The following is a 20,100-nucleotide window of genomic DNA, read 5'->3' on the forward strand; positions in this document are numbered from 1 at the left end:
TGGTGCACTCGGTGGGGGGAACAACCGACGAGTGCTGACGGAGTGCACGGTTAGTACGCGCCAATATTCCATTCGTCTGGGGAGCCCGGATGTGAAAGTCATTAGCTGTGCAGAGGAGAGTTGAGCAGTTACAACGATCAAAATTTGTCTGCTGAAGTTACTATACTGTATCATCAGTAGAAACTTGAAAGTCTCCCATAAACCTCCCGGATGGCGCAGGACTTGTTTACTTCCTTTTGTGTTGGCTGGCTTCAAGTTCCCGAGGCTGATGACAGAGTCGCTCCACAAACGACGTTTGCCCGCCCCCAACGGTGGTCTACCCTGCCCAATATCGACAGTCAAACCAGCAGCTTTGATAGCTTTTTCCGCTCTTCAAGTTGTTGATAGCCAGCGGTGGTGGCCGGGAGAAGATACCAGCTGATGCCCACGGCTGTCGTGTCCTTGGGGTGCCCTCGGACGACTGACAGTGCATCAAACCCGGTTGACAGTCCTCATACCAATAGCTTAAAAAGCTTAGGGAGAAGCGCGTGGTACAGTAGCCATGGTGCTTCCCAACTCCAGGAATTCAAGGCGATCTTTACACCACTGGTCCTATCGAGTTGATACTGTGCCTAAGCAGCTGTGCTCGCCATGTCCACAGCCAGAATCTGGCCTGCTGCCACGGCCTGACGTTGAGGTGCCTGCGGTCAGTCTGAAGTAGAATGCACTAGGACTTCTGCAATGGAAGAGCTCAAGCTCATGAACCCCTGCAGCTTTCCCTTTCCATAGGTAACACAACCGTTGAAATCTCAACATTCTGGACCTCGTTTCGAAGAGTGACACCAGGGACAAGCGTGCCGTCAACAAGAAAATCGATTGCTCTGTCCAGTTGCGCCAGAAACATTGGCCGCTTACCGTGCTCGAAGCTCTTGATTTTTTACTAGACACGTGCATGAAGACTTGGTCTTTTCGAGAGGATGGTTTTTTTTTTCCTCTGGTGCCGTTTCTCTTGCAAAAGGGATAACGGGAGAACTGGGTGCACTCTAGCGTTGACTTGACCACGGGGTAGGACAAAGAATTCCGCAGCAGCATATCAATCCAGCCCGGCTGCCACCCGTAGTACTAGCATGCCGACAACAGAGCGGTGGAAGCGCCCCGGTTGGTTCGTCGGGTAAGAGGACTCACCGTGTGGTTCTCGCTCATCCGCTTAGATGCATGAACTTTGTGACAGTAGCCACCACGCGAATATCTGCCAGCGGTGTTTCCTATCGTCTACTGCCCCACGATGCAGTCTAGTGAGCTTTTGTTGTAGTTGGGCGTTTCAAGATAGCAAGAACCGTATACTATTAGACCGGAACGTATGGGGGCATACAGCGGCATAGGTACCTATAGGTTACTTGCCGGCGTTAAGATAGTAGTAGTGGATAGCCTGAGTGACGGCAAGTCATTGAAACGGCTGTTGTTGGCTAAAGATTCGCACCAGCAAGAAGATCGCCGGCGGGAATGCCAGGCGCTGTCATCGTCTATTAATATTACTGTTTCGAGGATGCGCGGATAGGCCGTTTACCAGGTCTTATTCAAATGGCACTGCACATTGCCAGTGGCACGGCCCTGAGGGGGCCCCTTTGAATGCAATGCAGTCTCAAGTCTCACACGGACTAACTTTAGGCGGCACCGGTTTGAGGTGAGAATGCTGTCAATCTGTCTCCTTGCTTGACAGCCTTCAGAAGATAATAAATACACAGACGGACCGACTGTTAGGCAGAATTCTGACAGTCACGGCAAGCCGTCATCCCGCCATTCAGCAATGTCCACGTCTCGTCGCCCTTCTTGATGTGTGTTGTTATGTTTATTAGACCCCGGTTTCCTCGAGTCCTTCTCATGCTCCTCAGTTTCTGCCCCAGAACTCTTTTTCCAGGCGCAATTACTGTATCCTTGAACATTGGTCACAATTAATCTGCTGTTAAATATATTCATTCAAAGGTATTTCCCTCCAAGAGACTAGAGCTGAGCCACCCCGAAGGGCTAATCACCGTTAGACTCCCAGCCGGCAACCCTACCGAAATCGCCCCTCGGCCATTAGCGTTTCCTCTGCCTCACCCATACACTGCACTGCCAGTGCACCCCCACGAGACAAACCCGCGAGAGAGATACGATATGCTGGTGACCTGGCCAAAGGCAAAAGTGCTTTGAGTTCATTTATTTCAGAATGGCAAAGTCACGTCAGCGTTCTCTGACAAACGAGGTGGCGTTCGAGTCTCTACCACCTGCCCTGCGGCGAAAAGTGAGTGCAGTGTGTTGCGGTTATGTCCTACTTTCGCTTGTCTGCACATCCCCCGGGAAGAGGAGTTGGAACCTACACAGGACCCCTGGGCACTCGGCAAGCCACCATCTCTGAAACAGACAGGAAAGGAGAAAGAGCAAATGCGCGCATCATCACACTGGACGGCCTATTATCTTCTTTGACGTCTCCCCGAAGCCGCCGGTCAATGGGCTACGCAGTGGTGTCCACGTCACTTGCACAGAGGCCTCCTCGCCTCAAGCACCCGGTCAGGGACTGATTGCACGCCGGTTACCTCTCTTGGGCTGCTTGGGGTCTAGGGCTGCTGTTCACTGCCCAAACAGTCACCCCGGGCATGCCTAGCAGCTGTTTGTGCCCCTGCTCGCGGCACGGTCCTCTTCAGGCCAGGGGCGCCACATCCACGGACCAACCCCAGTCTTTGGCTTATTCCACCAGTCACGTCTGTGCACGGCCCAACTTTGTTTCGCGCGACCGTTGACATCTTTGTCGATCGCTTATCCTGCAGGTCTACAGGCTAACATGTGTGTTGCACCAGTATTTTAGCAGCTTAGAACGTCTCAGACTAGCACAAGATGTCAACAGCCTCCAACAGTCTTACAGTCGTCCCCATCCTGAGCCTAAGCCGTCGATTCTTCAGCATCCAAATAATAGCACTTGGGCCGCCACTGCGCCCTCGAACAGACCCTTCCTTCTCGCAGCCAGCCTGCTACAGCCCGGGTTACTGCTAAACGGGAACAAACTCCGCAAGAGGCGGGCCTCCACGACGAACAGCAGAGCCACCCCATCAACGGTCGCCTGGTTTGCATCTCTGCCTCCCGCTCTTCAGAAGAAGCTATTCTCCAAGGAGGAGTGCTTGTTTTATACTCAGGACAGCAGCACTGTCATCCTGGACTCCGCGGACGAAATTCTGCGCAGACGTAGCTCCAACACCAAGCGACAGGCCGCTCTCGAGGCTGGCAGTTCTGACGACGAGACTGCAGTGGATTGGGAAGAGCCCAAGCACCAAGAACGGGTGGACTCGGCCGTCGATATGGGTGATTATAATGCGGATGGGTTTCGATGGTTGGACGATGAGGCAGACCTGGACCTGAAGTTGGACGACTATCATGAAGCCATTGCAGAAACCGCGCGAAGGACGGCATCTTTTTCAGAACCGGTGAGACGTCCGTTTAAACGGAATACGTCGCTTTCGAGCATACCTATCCGACGTCCACGCAAGTCGACATCATCCTCACGCGGCCAAGTCGAACCTGCCAGTCCGCCGGCCTTGCCGTCTGAGCCTCTTCACTTCCCATCACCATCGCCCTCCTTCACCCTGAAACACGCACGATCCCAGGCATCCTTAAATTCTATCGACCCGCGAGCCACCCATTATCAGGACCCTGCCGCGCGAATGAAGCTTAGGCTTTATCTGGCCTCCCCACAGAAGTTCGACGAGGCCATCGAGTTTGGGTTTCCCTCAATCGGGATGAAGACCAAGCACAAGGATCGTACGAGACCAATGACCAGCCCTCAACCAAGACCTGATGTCAATCGCACGTTCTTTCACGACGACGACACCCCATCATTATCAGGGGACGATGGAGATGACGCGGACGACCCTGATACACTCTTCAATCCCAGTACCCCTGAAGATACCGTCTTCCAGATGCACCGGCCTACGAAAAAGCCCAGTGTGGATGGGAATGTCGGCTTAAAACCAGTGTCCACGAGACGACAGCCCGAGATGTATGCTCGCGGCGGCATAGGCTTCGACCGGGAGATGACGCTGCATATGACATTGACACGACCAGACCTACGCTCGCCTGGGGAAACACTACCGAGTTGTCAGAAGAATGTCAACGATCTACCTCTGGAACGGCCCGAACTGCTCTCGGATGGCCACATGGTCTCAATTTGGGATACCTTGCCTCCTGAGGAATCGAGGGTGAAGAGATTCCTGCGGAAGTTGAGGCTGAAATAAAGCCTGACTGTGTGTGTGCTTTTTTAGTTGGCATCGCTGTTTTGATCTTCAGAGAGCGGGAAATACCATGTGCAACCATAGTGTTTAGCGTAGGAGTTCTGGACTGGAGTTCTGAACGCAGGGAAAGGGAATAATACCCTGGCGGCAGGTGTAATCAATTTATTCGTTTTCTGTCCACCGATATGGTGGGATCTAATACTATGTGCTGGAGTAGTCTTAAAGGACTGTATCTGCCGGTGACAGTGCCACACTGTGAACGATACCTAGCCGTTTGCTCGCTCTCCTTGCATCAATAAAAGTCCTCTTAATAATGGGAGTAACTTGTTGATACCTAGGTATTAAAGCTGTCCTGCACCGAAGTGGACAAACTGGCCCGTGTCGAAAACCACGTCAGCCTCCGGGAGCTGCCAGTGCCACCTGTGCCACAGCTCCCAGCGCCATTCATTCGCACGCCGCTGACACACGCTAAGCACCAGTTGCCGCATCACTCCAGGCAGTCCAGGCACTGCTCTATGCTGCTATCAGTACTACGACGTCGCAGCCTCGAGAATTAATTGTTCGCCGCGGGCAACTTTTGGGTGCTACAATCCATCAATCTGTCCATTTCATCCTGTTCATCTTTCTTTCACTCTTGTCTCTTCTTGGTCGCTCCCTGATTCTCCCCTCTGGTCCAATGCGGTGATCGAACATGGTAATCCGTTCTCTCTGTCGTCGCGCGCTCGCCTCGTCATTTGTTATCCTCCTGTTGCTGGTTGTCCTCTCGCCGCAGCCTGGCCACGCAAAGAAAGATGGCCCGACCATCGCCTCCACCAAGTTCGAGCATCCCCTCGAGGGCGTTTTCTACTTTGACGATTCGGATATCATCATCGGACATGACAGAGAATTGAACACGGTGTGGCGCAGTGCCGACGCCGGCGAGACGTGGCAAGAAGTCAATGACGAGGGCCAGTCGGGAAACGCTTGGGACCTGTATCCTCATCCTTACGACAACAAGCGTGCATACATCCTCGGAATCTCGTCTGAGCATTGGATCACGACGGACCGAGGCGAGACGTGGAGAAAATTCAGTAGTGCTGGTACCAGTCTTGCCTTGTTCCGCAACAGTCCATTGAGCTTCCATGGACGCGATCCTTCAAAGGTCATCTGGAACGGCGAGCGTTGTGCAGCGTTGTACTGCACCGAGATCTCCCTGTACACAGACGATGACTTCAAGACCATCAACGAGATGGGTCGTGAGACCAGAGGCTGTCAGTGGGCTGTGGGAACACCGGACTTCGCCCTGGATGTTGCTGCCGAAGTTGAGGATCGAGTGTTCTGCATTGTACAGGGACTGTATTCTCCCTGGCCTAAAGACAACCGGATGCTGGTTTCTGACGATTTCTTCGACGAGGAGGAGGTTGAGCCTGCGCTAGACGAAGGACGAGCGGTGACTGGCATCATTAGCATGGCTTCTGTCAAGGGAAACTTGGTTGCAGCAGCAAAGTCCGAGGGCACGGATGAGCTGGCTCTCTACGTGACGAAGGACGGATCACAGTGGCATCGAGCCGAGTTCGGCCAACATCGGATTAATGAAGATGCTTACACCATCCTCGAAAGCACCAACTACAGCATGCAAGTGGATGTTCTGGGGTCCAGACCGTCCAACCCCATGGGCTACCTATTTACCTCGAACTCGAACGGGACCTATTTCACGCGCAACATCGATCACACCAACCGAAATATCTACGGCCGTGTTGATTTTGAGAAAGTCCAGAACATTCAAGGCATCGTCTTGGTCAACACGGTGGACAACTGGAAAGAGGTCGAAGCCTCAACCATTGTTGACAAGAACATCGTGTCGCAGATCAGTTTTGATGACGGTCGGACGTTTCAAGATCTGAAGGTCGGTGACAAGAAGCTCCACCTTCATTCGGTGACCGATGCCCGGCAGGGAGGTAGGATATTCTCCAGCCCGGCCCCTGGTATAGTCATGGGAGTCGGCAACACTGGGAAATACCTCAAACCTTACGAGGAGGGTGACCTCTTCGTCTCTGATGACGCTGGCGTCACGTGGTACAAGGGGCTTGACGGGGCTCATCTGTACGAGTTTGGTAACCAGGGTGCAGTTATCGTTGCGATTGACGACGAGGAAGCCACCAGTCACATCCAGTATTCAATTGATCATGGCAAGACCTGGACCAAGGCCGACCTGGGCGAGAAGATCCGCGCCAAGTTCTTGACGACGGTTCCTGATTCCACTACATTGAGGTTTCTTCTCATGGGGTACCATGGCACGGGGTCCAAGTCAGAATGGAAGATGTTCAAGATCGACTTTGAGGGCCTTCATGAACGAGCCTGTAAGAAGGGTGATTTTGAACGGTGGCCGGCCCGTGTTGATGCGGATGGCAAACCCAGCTGCATCATGGGGAGGAAGCAGTTTTTCCGCCGACGCAAGGCTGACGCGGAGTGTTTCATTGACGCCGATTTCAAGGACCCCGAGCCTGAATTCGAGCCTTGCGTCTGTACGATTGCAGACTTTGAATGTGACTACAACTTTGTTCGGGATCCTGAAGACCGAACAAAGTGCATTCCAGCTGCACCGATCCCCATACCAAAAGGGGAATGCAAAGACATTAAAGACACGTTCAAAGGACCTTCTGGATGGCGATTGATTCCGGGCGACGAATGCACTCGCAAGGGAGGGGAGGAACTCGACAAGGAAATCGACAGACCTTGTTCGGATTCGGCCAAGAAGCCTGCGTCCGGTGAGATCGCTGTTGAGAAGACCAATTTCGACGCCGACCGCTTTTCTGAGTGGTATTACTTGGAAAGAAGCGACACATCGCAGGGGACTGATGAAACCATTGTCATGCGTACCAGCGAGCAGGATATCTACCTCTCTCGGGATCATGGCAAGACCTGGAACCCGATCCTTGAAGGGGAGCCTATCACCTCTATCGTCCCAAATCCTCACTACTATGATGCAGTGTATTTTCTTACTGGGTCGAAGACAGTGCATTATACCATTGACCGTGGAGATCGGTTTGATCGGTTTTCGGCACCGGAAAGGCCCAGCAACTTGAGGCTGCCGACCTTGAGATTCCATCCAGATTACAAGAACTGGCTGCTCTGGTCCGGTTCGGTTGGAAAGGATGACCACACCAATATCTTTTACTCCAAAGATCGAGGTGACAACTGGCAGACTCTGGTTCGCTACGCAAGAAAGTGCGAATTTATCGCCCGCGAAGGTCGGGCCAACGCCGATCAACTCATCTACTGTGAGCAGTATGAAGACGAAAACCCCGAAAAGAACCTCATGCTGTTGTCGAGCGAGAATTTCTTTGCTGACTCGACGGTCCACTTCCCTGACATCTTGGACTTTGCAACCATGTCCGAGTTTATCATTGTCGCGGCAAAGACGGAAGATAGGCAAGGGCTGAAGGTGGACGCAAGCGTGGATGGTCGGACTTTTGCACCCGCGGAGTTTCCCAAAAACTTCCAGGTTGCTCACCAACAAGCCTACACTGTGCTAGACAGCTCGACCCATGCCGTCTTTCTCCACGTCACTGTCAACGCGGCTCCAGATCGTGAATACGGAGCCATTATCAAATCCAATAGCAACGGAACTTCGTATGTTTTTACTTTGGATGCCGTGAACCGAGACCATGAGGGATTCGTCGACTTTGAGAAAATGCAAGGACTCGAAGGTGTTGCAATGGTCAATGTCGTTTCTAACATCAAAGAGGTAAACGACGGGGAGAAGAAGAAGCTCAAGTCAATGATTACCCACAATGACGGTGCCGAGTGGGCACTGCTGCCTCCGCCCAAGAACGACGCGCTGGGCCACGACTACAAATGTGTCAAGGAAGCTAACAAGGCGACGGAGAAGTGCTCCCTCCATATTCACAGCTACACTGAGCGCGCGGACAAGTCGGCTACGTTCTCCAGCCCCAGCGCGGTGGGCCTCATGCTTGCAGTCGGCAATGTGGGCGAATATCTTGCTCGTAAGGACGACGAGAGCACCGACACGTTTATCACCCGTGACGCTGGCATTACATGGTCGTCGGTCAAGAAGGGCAGCTATATGTGGGAATATGGCGACCAGGGCAGTATTATTGTCATTGTCAAGGAGTCGCAACCGACAAAGAGTCTGTTCTATACTCTCGACGAGGGCCAGAGCTGGATCGAGTATGAATTCTCGCCCAAAATCGAGATGCAAATCGACGCAATCACCACGCTCCCATCCGACAACTCTCTCAACTTTTTACTCTGGGGTCGTGAAATCGGGTCCGGTGCGCGACGAGGAATCTTTACAGTCAACGTTGATTTCAGTGGCCTCCTACAACGGCAGCGCCAGTGTGACTTGGACGAGAAGAATCCCGTCAACGACGATTACTTCCTGTGGGAACCCAAACATCCCATGCAAGATGACAATTGTCTCTTCGGACATGTGGCACAATACCATCGCAAACGGCCTGAAGCCGATTGCTACAATGGCAAGCAAATCGACCATCTGCACAACATTGCGCGCAACTGCAGCTGCACGCGGCAAGACTTTGAATGCGATTACAATTACCAAATGCAAGCGGATGGATCGTGTGAGCTCGTTCCGGGACTCCAGCCTGCCGACCACGAACAGAATTGTCGCGACAATCCTGATCAAGTGGAATTCTGGTATCCGACGGGGTACAGGCGGATTCCATTGACGACATGTCAGGGTGGACTGGAACTCGACAAGATCGAAAGTAAGCCGTGTACGGGGAAAGAGAAAGAGTACCGCAAGAAACATGGCGTCAGTGGCGCTGCCCTCTTTTTCGCTATTGTCATTCCCCTCTGTGCCGCTGGAGGTGTGGGCTATTGGGTCTACACCAAATACAAGGCTGGGTTCGGAAGTTTCGGTCAGATCAGGCTCGGCGAGAGTATGGGATCGAGTAGCCCCTCTGGCGAATCCCCCTGGATCGCCGTCCCTGTGGCTATTGTCGCTGGGATCGTCGCCGTCGCAAAGGCTACTCCTTTGTTGGTTATGAGTCTCTGGAGAAGTGCAAAGGGGTATATGCCCCTGCGATCGGGCGGAGGCAGCGGCACTACAGGAGGCTTAGGTCGGTTCGGTCTTGGAAGGGGTCCCAACGCCGCCGGGTACGGTGCCCCGTACCGCTCGAGAGATGCCTTTGCCAGACGCGGTCAGGATTATTCCCAGGTCGTCGAGGATGACGAGTTACTTGGGGACGGGCTCGATGTGGATGAAGAAGAAGAGGTCTGAATCTCAACAAAGACGACATAGGACAGAGGGTGCCATTACTAGTATCTGGAACTAGAACTTCCAAAGTTGTACAATGCCTTGGCTTTGAGCACAGGGATGCCCTGCCATATACAGACAGCCAGCAGCACTGCAGTGCCATGATGGACCAGCAGGACCAAGGAGCGAGCGATTGATTGGATTGTACCCACAGACACTTACTCCTCTTTGGCACCGCACCGCAATAGATATTTACTTGAACTGACCATTGGCAGTTGGTGGGCACCACCTTTTCTTGCCCCAGCAAGTGCTGTACGACAACTGATTGTTGTACATGCACGCACCAAACATAGAGACATCTTGCGCCTTTAAGACTACCTAGGTACCTACCTAGTGGATATGTTTGACTCGCCATACGTTGTCCAGCGTTCCACGGATACTAGTAGTGGCAGTGATCGCGGAAAATGGTGGTGGTAGTCTCACAATTAAGGTACAGCACGAGAGTGGGAGGCAAGTCCCCCTTTATCATCAAAGATACTGTAATGCGCCTCACCTGCACTTACGTACATAAGTGCAGTGACTTGAACTTGCACGCGGCGGGGTTCAAGTTTCTCGGGCATCGAGTTGTGAACATGCAAGTGGCAGTGAGCCGGAAGAAACAGAGAACTTGAAGGAGCAGAGGGAAAGCGGACAAAAAATAAAAAGGAGCTAGTCATTGATGCAGACACCGGGTAGGAGGATAGGAGATACAAGGGCATAAATCCAAAATGAACAGTCTGGCTTGTTTGCCTTGTGACGTTGGTCATGAGCCACTGGGAACGACAATGCGGACAAGATTTGGAATGGTGGTTAGGACGAAAATGAAGGCAGCAACACCAGGCACGACAGTTATGTTGTATGCTTGTGTGGAAGTGTGTGATTTCTTCAGTTCACTCTATCCAGAGGAAAAGATAGTGGTGTATCATTCTTTTTTTGTATTTCTGGCTTTTAATGTGTGTTTCCAACTCCTCTCGCAATGACTTGTCCTGATCATGATCCCGATTAGAAGTGTTGACATCTGTCCATGCCGGGAGGATTGCATGCTCCCACAAAGGTTCGCCTTGTCTGTTTTATCTTTATCTCATGTTGGCTGCTTCACCCCACGGTTGTGTTACTGCATCGACATCGACATTGAGTTTGTGGTCCATGAGTCCGTCGGCAGAGGGAGATTTGGCTGCGGGAGGATTATCGTGCCAGGCCCGGGAGGATTAGTTCGGGTTGGATTGGAGAGGGTCGGAGATATTTGTTTTGGGTTTGATGAGTTTATTTGGCAAAAGCCTCCTCGACCCGCTTGACGGCCTCCTCCTTGGAGATGCCGTAGGCGGCGGCGACCTTGTCGGCCAGGGCGTCACGATTACCGGCGACAGAGGCAAAGTCCTCCGGGGTGAGCTTGTCAAAGGTCGCTCGGATCTTGGCTTTGGTAGCTTCGTCGGCCATTGTGACGGATTGGTTTTATGTGAAGAAGGTTTGGAAAGGTATGTGTAGTGGTAGTTGGGAGGAAAGAACAGGTACTGATGTCCGAGGGAATTGGGGGATGAATGATTTGCTTATATACCTTGGTATACAGTAGTACAACACGTCAAGGTAAGGTGGGTAGGTAGGGGGGTAAAGTGGGTATGTGGGTAAGTTGTATCTCACACCGCCACTGCTGTTGCTAAACCTGGGATTCATCCCTCTTCTGCCCCTCCATTCATGCATGTTATCCCTTGTTGTGTCCCTCTTTTGAGGGTAAGAGTAAGGCTTCGGCCTTGGAGGGGCCCATTGCAGTGAAGTGCCTAGGAATTACCCCACCAGGAGCACCTCTACAATGTCCTGTGAGGTTCTGTTGTGATATGGTGCAATCTTCGTTTTAACCACGGTGTCCAAATTGAAGTCATGTCTCGTGTTGAACCGTGGGTGACGGGAGAGTGGACGGGCCGATGGACCAAGCAAGGCGCCGGAAGTTAGTTTTTTGCCAGCGAACAGCAAACAGAGAACAGTAAAACTACTGAAGTAGTACGGCCTCGGCGAGCGGGACTCGCGTGAAACTCGACTCGAGCGACTCCGACCCCACGACCTGCGATGGACTTCTGGCGGTGTGTACGCTGCGAGAGAAAGAGTAGTAATGCCGAGCAGTAGTAGTAAAACAAAGGAGTGTCTAACTGTGTCACTTACGTTGTGGTTGTTGCCCTCAAACATGGTGGACTTCACGCTGAAAGAGTACATTAGAAGTGCTTTGTGTTGTTCACATTGCCGTCATTGTTTTGTTGTCGGTTTGTGGTGTGCTGGCTGTCAGCTGTCACCCATAACTGTACCCCTGTCTGGTGCCCCTCGATCCATTCTTTCTCGGACACAGCTGGGGAGTCTGAAGCCAAACTGCGCAAGGGTCCCGTGGAACAAATAAAACGCCATCCATTTTAACGAGCTTTGAGCTGTAATTAGCGCCTTGCTGCAGATAAAGACCCTCCGAGCGGCCCCTCTAAGGCTGTTTTCCTTCTGTGGATCCCTAGTACTGTGTCCCTTGACAAGAGGAGACCGGTCCCTCGTGCAAACGGAATGTCAAGAGCATGGAGGCCAAGGTAAGGAGTAGAACCGGTATCTTGCTGTTCATCGAAAGTGGCGGAAGGGCTGACTGTGGTTTGATTCTGACACTGCTCGTCGGTAGGAGGAAGATTTTCGGCTACTTCTTGGGCTCGTGGGCTCGCTTCGACAAGTTTGCTAAGGCCACCGTGGGATATTGGGCGCTCCTTGGCATTACGTCCGGTCGACAGCTAGCAGTAACACGGCAGTAATCGGGGCAGCTTATCTTGAGCACAGCATTGAAACTCGTACACCGCCGGATCATCGAGTGGGAATATCGACAGCGGATGGCCGCTTCTGGAAGAATCTGAACTCCTTGTATGCCTCGAATGCTAGCTGAACACTTGTCTCTTGCCTCTGGGCACGGTGTGGGTCAGCCCTGCGGCCTACTTTGCACGTCGCAATGAAGAACGTGAGAAGTCGACTGATCACTTGATCGGAGTCCAGCAGTTGTTGTTTCCCTTCTGCAAGCATCGTTCCATTGCGGCAGCAGACATCTGGAACTGCGGGTTGATTTTGCATTGATTCATGGCGCCACAAGTCCACGTTCAGTCTCTTCATGGCAGCAGAGAGGAGCACACTCCAGCCTGTTATTCACCCGCACAGGCCAAAGTCCATTTCTTTGCGAGGGAAGAGAAAGAAGCGCTATATTGCGAATATATTGAGGAGTAACTAAACCGAAGAGAGGGAAGAAACGCGGACTGATGAGAAGCCGCCAGTTTCAACAGCGAAGATTGAGGGCAGGGACGTCTTTGTCCCGGCGAAAAGTCCTGCCGAACCGATTGCCTCAGTAGGTAAGCAGGACGGAACAACACCAACGGCATCCTTCTGGTCTTTGTATCAACAGTCATGTTCACTGCAGAGCGACGATGAGTGCCGCAGAAATGTAAGTTCCAAAGCGGGGGCTGTTGCTCTGATGCAGAAGCAAAGCCAGCAAAAGGTCGTGTTCCTCCGGCCATGATCTCAAAACAGGTAAGAGGTAATGTGGGTTGATAGGGCTTTGCTGAAGAAAGCCCAACAAGGTCATGCTAAAGAGGAAGTGTCTCCTGTCGAAAGCCATGAACCAGCAAAAAAGGGGATATACAGAGGTTCAGCCTTGCCAGCCTTGCGACTCGCCAAGGCTTCAAGACAGTTTGAACACAGGCAGTGAGGTAGGGTTAACCGCGACTACTCTCACTTGAACCTCACCAGCATCTCTTTTGGACCGCGACTTTGTTGAATCTTCCTCTGACTACTTTAACACCTCTTCGACTAACTGCGACTTCTTTTACTCTTCCTCTACCCACTTCAACACCTCTTCCACTGATTACCACGAAGCCTAGATACATTTAGGCCTGCCTACTGTACTTTCTCTCTTCCGCGAGTCTATTGCACATAGCTACACCTCTCGTGCATTGTCTCATCATCTAGACCAGAGGTCCGCGCTGTGTGCGAAGCTGATTCAGCCAACCTAAGCAGTTAGAGGTTTGTTCCTACTTCCAAAGTCTATGTGCCCACTAGCTGATTCTCTTGAAGTTGCGACAGTCCTAAAGATGTCTTCAAATCCCCCTACCTGGCGTAATGCCACCGCGACCATGGACGAAGACCCGAACCAGACGCAAAACCAAAATGTTGACACTGCACCTCAGAACATGCCACTTAACAACCAAGATAACCGACGCACCGATCAAACCATCACACTCCGCAGAGCAGGTGTGCCGGGTATTCTGAACTCTAACATGCTAGGAACGCCCTGGTTTGATTTCTGGACTGGAGCTGTGGATACAATCACGCTTTCTGGTGTCGAAATTGTCTCGATCGAGAACACTGCAACAGAAACTACGGATCACGCTACCAATACAGCGCCAGAACAAAACCAAGACGAGATCATCAGCACTGAAGACGCAGGGTTTCAGATCGACAACGGTACAGACGCGACAGCAACGACAACAGACTCTTCTGAACTTCCCCAAGAAACCTTCCAGGCAATTGGTGATGACGACATGGGATTCATGCTCTACACCGATGAGGAACTGGACTCATTGGCCAGTGAACTTTTCAGCAATGCTTCTGATCTGCCGCAAGAAAGATTCCCCCAAGAAAGATTCCCCCCTTTGTCTCCTGAGTCTCTTTCTGCTGTGTTCGCTCATGGAACATCCCTCCCAGCTCGCGAGACCGATGAATCACTACAGTGTGCAGCATGTCTCGAAGAGACACTCAACCTCATCCTCCTGCCTTGTGGCCACCAATATTGTCGACCCTGTCTGAACGACCTTATCAGAGAAGGTCTCGCGAACCGAGGATCCTTCCCGCCCAGATGTTGCACCAGCCCACTTGCTGGGGCCATCAACATCGCGTCTATTCAAAAACACCTAGACCCCCACCTTGTCACGCGCTACTTCAGCGTGGTTGAAGAGTTCTCGGTTCCCGATCCTGTGTACTGCGCCAACCCGGTCTGCAGCCGTTTTTTCCAGCATGGCGACCTTCGAGACCTCCTTGACAACAAGTTTGTCCAGTGCACAGACTGTGGCGCTATCACGTGCGTGGAGTGCAAACAAAGCCTTCAACGCCATGTCGGTGAAGACGGAAGGACCTGCCGAGAGAATGAAGACCTGATGGACGCCGAGGACCGCCAACTCGCCAACGCCAACCGCTGGAGACAATGCCCTAGTAAGTACTGTCACTGGTTCCTATATCTACCTGTGCCCTTTTTGCTAACTCATTCTCTTCTCTTCTCTCTAGACTGCAAGAACCTCGTCGAAAAGACCGAGGGCTGCAATCACGTCGTCTGTGATTGCGGCACCGAGTTCTGTTACGGGTGCGGCGGGGCCATCAGCACAGTCGGGCCGGACTGTGACTGTATGGACGAGGGCGAGGAGGAACCGGAGGAGGAAGAGCAGGCAGCGGCCCCTGCGGCTCTTCCGATGGACCCCGTGGAAGCCATGAGGGCATTTGATGCCTTTGTGGACGCCGGCGATACCCTCCGACAGCGACTCCGGGCCACCATCGAGTCGAGCGACCCCCAGCTCCGTAACGCCATGATCAGGGTGTTGCGGCGGGTGGAGGAGGAGGAGACCCTGGTGCGCCTTGAGATGGCGGCGCTGGCGGCGGAGGAGGAGCACTCTGCCTCGCCATAGGCAGGGAGAGGTGCCTTTTTGTTTTGCTTGCTTGCTGTTGTTTGTTTAGAGAGATACCCCCAATGCAATGCGAGTTTTTGGTTTGTGGCTCCGAGAGTCCTTCCGTAACAAAAAACTGTTGCGCTTATGGATCTTAGGAGGATACTGCAGATATAGTGATTCGAGCTCACTATGTAAAAGGAGCATACTCCCTGTAAGTGCTGTATACGCAGATAGATACGCGGAGGGTCCTATGTAAAACAACACTCCCGTGATTCGATCCCAAATCTCACCAGCAACATCGTATCAATATGAGACCCAAGACGACAATTATAGCCAACGTCATGATCGACATCAACAGCTAGAGTCTATTGTCAACTTCTCGTTGAGCCAACTTGCGTCAAACCCCTGACGCCCACAGCCTTACCCCAGCTGCTATCTCAGCCTCGCCCCCTTGGTCCGTGCGCCGCTTTTTCTCAACACCACCACCAGCAGACTCATACGTCACCACTCCAAAATCAAAGAATCATCAACCTACCAACCTGGACTCTTTGACCAAAAAAGCCCTGATGAACCGAGCAATAATTTGGCATGTACCATAGATATACCCAGGTAAGCAGTAGGTACTGCCAGCCTGAGTGGTAGATGTGAGACGTTGAAGTTGCAAAATCCGGTCCCCAAAATCTAGCAGTCGACTCAACCAGATATATAAATTGGGGCATTGCATGCCAAACTCGAACTACGGTTCGAATCTGCTCTGATCTAGGTATCGAGAAGCACGTTGTCTCTGTCGTCTACTATTTCTCTTCCCACTACCCCTCCTAAGCACTACTGATACTCGCTCGAACGATACGCACATATAACATTCGTATCTGTGAGCGAAGCTGCTCGTTTCTTTTCATTTCTTTCTGCGCGGACCTGTCGAAGAGCACACAGCCAGAGTCCTGTTTCCTGCGTCAACAATACATTCCGGATCTGTATCCAGACAGGAACAGGCACAGAACAAGGAGACATAAAGCGCAAAGCTCGAAATACTTACTCGATCGGATCTGCTTCAATTTTGAACAGAGTCAAGCCATTATACCATTGCAACAAATTGAAGGCTGAAGCGGAGTCTAAGCACTGCAGGTTGTCAACACGTTTGTGGGTTGCATTGCATCGCCTTCACTTGGCTGTGAAAGACAAGAAATAAAACCATCAAACAGCAGGTGCTGAAAGCCATTCGACAACTACTCCTATTCCAGTTCCTGCTATCCAGTGTTGAGCTCTCACCCTCCACTCCCGCTTTGCATTTTTTTCTTCAAATCATGAACGGCAAACAGAAGTCCAATCCCAAGATGAAATCCATGTCCGATCTCATGGTCCAATCGGACCGTGACTGGCGCCGCCAAAGGGCAGCGGACAGTCAAACTCAACGACAATACCAATTCGATTATCAGAATCGGACTCATTGTCTGGTCCCGTCTCAGTCTCAGCTTCAGCACTTTCGATCTCAAACTGTCACTACTGGGACCCAACCAACAGAACAAAAGCCAGTAGTGGTGACCAAATCAACGGTAGCGACCTCAACCGCACCAGCAACAACGACACCCTCTGCTTCGACGACCACCACAACGGCAGCAAAATCGTCATCATCATCAATCCAAATAACAACTCGCACCGACCTGTCCCTTCTCTACCGCCTTCTCCGTTTGGCCATCCGGCCCCTTCGTCCACGCCTAGTTTCACCACCCAAAACACCGTTCCCGCCCGGATCGATCCGCTTGTTTGAGGAGAACGATCACGGCATGAAACGGAAATGGGGATGTAATGTCGTCGAGTCGCGGCGCGAGGGGGTCTGGGAATATACGTTTTGTCCTGACTTTGATGAATCTCAATCTCGATCTCGACCTCAATCTCAATCCAAGACGATCTGGAACGAAAACCAAGATGAAAAGAGGGATCATCGCTGCCCATTGGAAAAATCGTATCGTCGTCACCAAGTCTATTACTTCGCCGGCGGAGGGTTTCAAGCGCCTCCATCGGGGGAACACTGGTTATTCCTGGCGCAACTGGCGAAAGAGTGCGGTGAGCATTCTGAGATCGAGATTGGGATTACTCTCGTCTCTTACCCGCTCGCCCCGTCTTCTCCGGCAGCAGACTCGTTGCCCATGATGCGAACGTGGTTGACCAGTGTGCTTGACGAGGCTAGACTCTCGGGTGATACGGTCAGTTTGGCCGGTGATAGTAGTGGTGGGAACATTGCGTTGAGTCTGGGGTTTTGGGCGGTTGAGCATTATAAGGAAGACGAAACGAATTTGAAGAGTTCCGGTGCCGTCGACAAAGGTACTGCGTTTCCCCTGCGCTCTGTGCTATGTATCTCGCCACCCGTTGACATGCGAAATACGAATCCTGCGATTTCAGAGTGCGACAAGGTCGATCCTGTGCTTACGATGGGTCTAACGGAGCGGATTGCTCGAGAGTGGACAGCGGCAGACAGCAGCAGGGAGAATACAGCAAAGAAGATATCGTATTCGTCCGAGTCTTCATCTTCAGCATCGTCCAGAGATGTTGAACCTGCTCCATGTGTGCCATTCTCCTCCGAAGATCCAAGTACTTCCCCACTACTGAATCCAGAATCGGCCTTTCGTGCACTCAAGGAAAGAGGTGTGTCGGTCCACGGAGTCATAGGCACACATGATGTGCTGGCGCCGGACGCTCTAGAGTTCCTCCGCCGCTGTGAAAGTCAGGGCATTAATGGTCGGTGGCTGGTTTGGGAGGGCCAGATGCATTGTTTCCCACTAGCGGGGGGATATCAGAAGTTGGGTCTTAGGGAGGGACGGGTCGGGAGGCAGTTTGTATTGGATCTGTTGAGGAATGATGCTCGCATTGAGAGGTCTTGAAGCAGTCAACTCGTAAGTGATCATGGACGAGATTGTTTTCCAAGTTGTTTGTTCGCAGTCCGACCTTCTGCCTGGGGTACTGGTATTATTGAATAATTTGAAGCAGTAGTGATAATGATAATAACAACAATGATAATGATAATGATAATAAAATTTGTGGTTCATTCCGCAACGTCCGTGGTCGCCGTACCTGCGGCAACAGGGTCGTCCAACATACCCTTCTCGCCGAGAGTGATGATGGCTTCCAACAGCCTTCTTCTTTCCTCCTCTTGTTCTTTTTCTACCATGACCTGGAATAAACCTTTTCTCCGGTCGGTAGTGGGCGCTGTAATTGCTGAATTCTTGTTTTTACCCTTTTTAAGTCTTGCATTCTGTGTACCCTCCTCCGCTTCGGCGTTGTGATTTTGTTTCTCATGAGAGAAGCGACAGTTCGATCCGAATTTACACCGACCGAACTTGATAAGGTTCCTACAGGGACGGGTCGAGGCAAGTGATTTTTTCGAAGGCTGTAGCATGGGACCATCAACAGCTAGAGCACCTCCTTTGGTGCTCACGACTTCTGGAGCCGAGTCCGAGTCAGAAGCTTCGTCCGAGAGCGACCCAGCTTCTGATTCCGTGTCTGTTCCTGACGACCCTGAGGAGGATGTATAGTCGTCGGAATCAGTTAGCTCGGAGTCAGAGGAGGTATCCAAAGATTCATTTTCTGCAGCCAAAGTCAAGTCGTCCGCATCAGAGGCGGGTTGTGCATTCGAGCCGTCTGGACCTGTAGGAAGATGTGGGGTGGTGGTTTCTGCATTCGCCTTCGCCTCAGCAACGCGGAGAGCTTCTTCGGCTTTGGCCAACTGGCGTTCAGCTCGGAGGGCTTTCTTCCTCAGTTTCTCTGCTCTCTCCTTGGCCAGGGTAGCGGTGTCCACTTGTGGTCCGTTCTGTTTGTTGTCTTGTTTCTGACGCTCTATCACTTCTTTTTGTTGTCTCTTCGCTCGTTCTCGCTCGTTCCGTTCTTGTTCCCTCTTTGCCTGAGCCGCTTTCTTCGCCTCCAGCCTGGCCTGCTTTTCCTCCTCCCATTTACGCTTCCTCTCCGAGGCTTCTTCCTTTGCGGCCTCAGCTTTAGCCAGTGTGGGATATCGCTTTTTCCTCTCGGCAATCCAAGCTGCAATTTCCTCCGGCGTCCTGAGCGTAGCCACCCGTCCTTTGTATTCAAAATGTAGGGCCTGAGCCTGTCCGCTCGGCGTCACTTGAGCGACGAGGCGCTCTTCCTCGCCTTCATCGTCCTCCGGCTCCGAGGCTTGGTCTAGTGAAGCAGGTGTGAGACCGAGAAGGTTGTGCTTCCTCACTTTGGGAACTGTGGTGCTCTTGGGCTGCGGTTCAGGCGGTTTGGGAGGCAGGAGATGTTCAATAGAGGCATTGAAACTTGGAACTGCAGGAGGAGCAACAGGGCGAGGTCGAGCCTGGTTCATCGAAGGGAAAGCAGAGGCATGGTCTCTCTTCTGGGGACCATTGACGAAAGAGCCTCGACGGGGCCCATTCGAGAAAGTATTCGACTGAGACCGAGGGTAACCCGTCGGCGCATGCTGCCCTCCTCCTGCATATCCTCCGCGTCCGCCTCTGAAGCCTGCTCTGGAAGGAGGACCACCCCTGAATGAGCCTCTATTATTGTGAAAACCACTGCCAGTGTTCTGTTGTACGGGTCCCTGCGTGTTTCGTTTTGGTGGTGGAGGCGGAGGCGGAGGGAACGAGAATGGTTGTGACATTTTGAGCGTTCCGACTTGTTGCGTTCCTCATCACTGTTAAATAGACGGAATGAGAGCGGTGTCAGCGTGAAGTATTCATGTACTGCATTTTTGTGCAATAATGAGATGCCCAACCAAGTCTCTATTATCGTGGGAAATCTCAAAACGGTTTGTGAAGGATCAAGTACAACATAAATTTTGGTTGAAGAGACGACGTCAGGGTCTAGCCAAAGCCTTAGGGAGACGTTAGTGGCTGCGGTTCCCTAAGTTCGCTAACCATAAGATCGTCCAAGCATGCTGAATATGGGCGGCCGCCGCCTGTCGCTGCGGGTCTCC

The 20,100-nt window shown here is 52.1% G+C and overlaps 7 protein-coding genes across 7 annotated transcripts; 4 read left to right on the plus strand and 3 right to left on the minus strand.

Annotated features, from left to right (window-relative positions):
- Window positions 1–2,615: 2,615 nt before the first annotated feature.
- On the plus strand, window positions 2,616–4,244 carry HMPREF1120_07643 (uncharacterized protein; the record flags this gene model as incomplete). The annotated part of the gene is made up of 2 exons (XM_009161871.1): window positions 2,616–2,720; window positions 2,817–4,244. The coding sequence occupies 2 exons, from the start codon at window positions 2,616–2,618 to the stop codon at window positions 4,242–4,244; spliced, it is 1,533 nt and encodes a 510-aa protein (XP_009160119.1).
- Window positions 4,245–4,932: 688 nt separating this feature from the next.
- HMPREF1120_07644 (uncharacterized protein) lies at window positions 4,933–9,483 on the plus strand (the record flags this gene model as incomplete). Its single annotated transcript, XM_009161872.1, has 1 exon — window positions 4,933–9,483. One exon carries the CDS (start codon window positions 4,933–4,935, stop codon window positions 9,481–9,483), a length of 4,551 nt encoding a protein of 1,516 aa, XP_009160120.1.
- A 1,278-nt stretch (window positions 9,484–10,761) lies between these two features.
- Window positions 10,762–10,935, minus strand: HMPREF1120_07645 (uncharacterized protein; the record flags this gene model as incomplete). The annotated part of the gene is made up of 1 exon (XM_009161873.1): window positions 10,762–10,935. The coding sequence occupies one exon, from the start codon at window positions 10,933–10,935 to the stop codon at window positions 10,762–10,764; it is 174 nt and encodes a 57-aa protein (XP_009160121.1).
- A 345-nt stretch (window positions 10,936–11,280) lies between these two features.
- Window positions 11,281–11,703, minus strand: HMPREF1120_07646 (uncharacterized protein; the record flags this gene model as incomplete). The annotated part of the gene is made up of 1 exon (XM_009161874.1): window positions 11,281–11,703. The coding sequence occupies one exon, from the start codon at window positions 11,701–11,703 to the stop codon at window positions 11,281–11,283; it is 423 nt and encodes a 140-aa protein (XP_009160122.1).
- Window positions 11,704–13,631: 1,928 nt separating this feature from the next.
- HMPREF1120_07647 (uncharacterized protein) lies at window positions 13,632–15,173 on the plus strand (the record flags this gene model as incomplete). The annotated part of the gene is made up of 2 exons (XM_009161875.1): window positions 13,632–14,706; window positions 14,779–15,173. The coding sequence occupies 2 exons, from the start codon at window positions 13,632–13,634 to the stop codon at window positions 15,171–15,173; spliced, it is 1,470 nt and encodes a 489-aa protein (XP_009160123.1).
- Window positions 15,174–16,161: 988 nt separating this feature from the next.
- Window positions 16,162–19,996, minus strand: HMPREF1120_07648 (uncharacterized protein). The gene has a single exon (XM_009161876.1). It carries the CDS (start codon window positions 19,783–19,785, stop codon window positions 18,196–18,198), a length of 1,590 nt encoding a protein of 529 aa, XP_009160124.1. The 5' UTR covers window positions 19,786–19,996; the 3' UTR covers window positions 16,162–18,195.
- HMPREF1120_07649 (uncharacterized protein) lies at window positions 16,460–18,034 on the plus strand (the record flags this gene model as incomplete). Its single annotated transcript, XM_009161877.1, has 1 exon — window positions 16,460–18,034. The coding sequence occupies one exon, from the start codon at window positions 16,460–16,462 to the stop codon at window positions 18,032–18,034; it is 1,575 nt and encodes a 524-aa protein (XP_009160125.1).
- Window positions 19,997–20,100: the final 104 nt, after the last annotated feature.

Source organism: Exophiala dermatitidis (assembly GCF_000230625.1).
Source record: "Exophiala dermatitidis NIH/UT8656 unplaced genomic scaffold supercont1.6, whole genome shotgun sequence".
Lineage (NCBI taxonomy): Eukaryota > Fungi > Ascomycota > Eurotiomycetes > Chaetothyriales > Herpotrichiellaceae > Exophiala > Exophiala dermatitidis.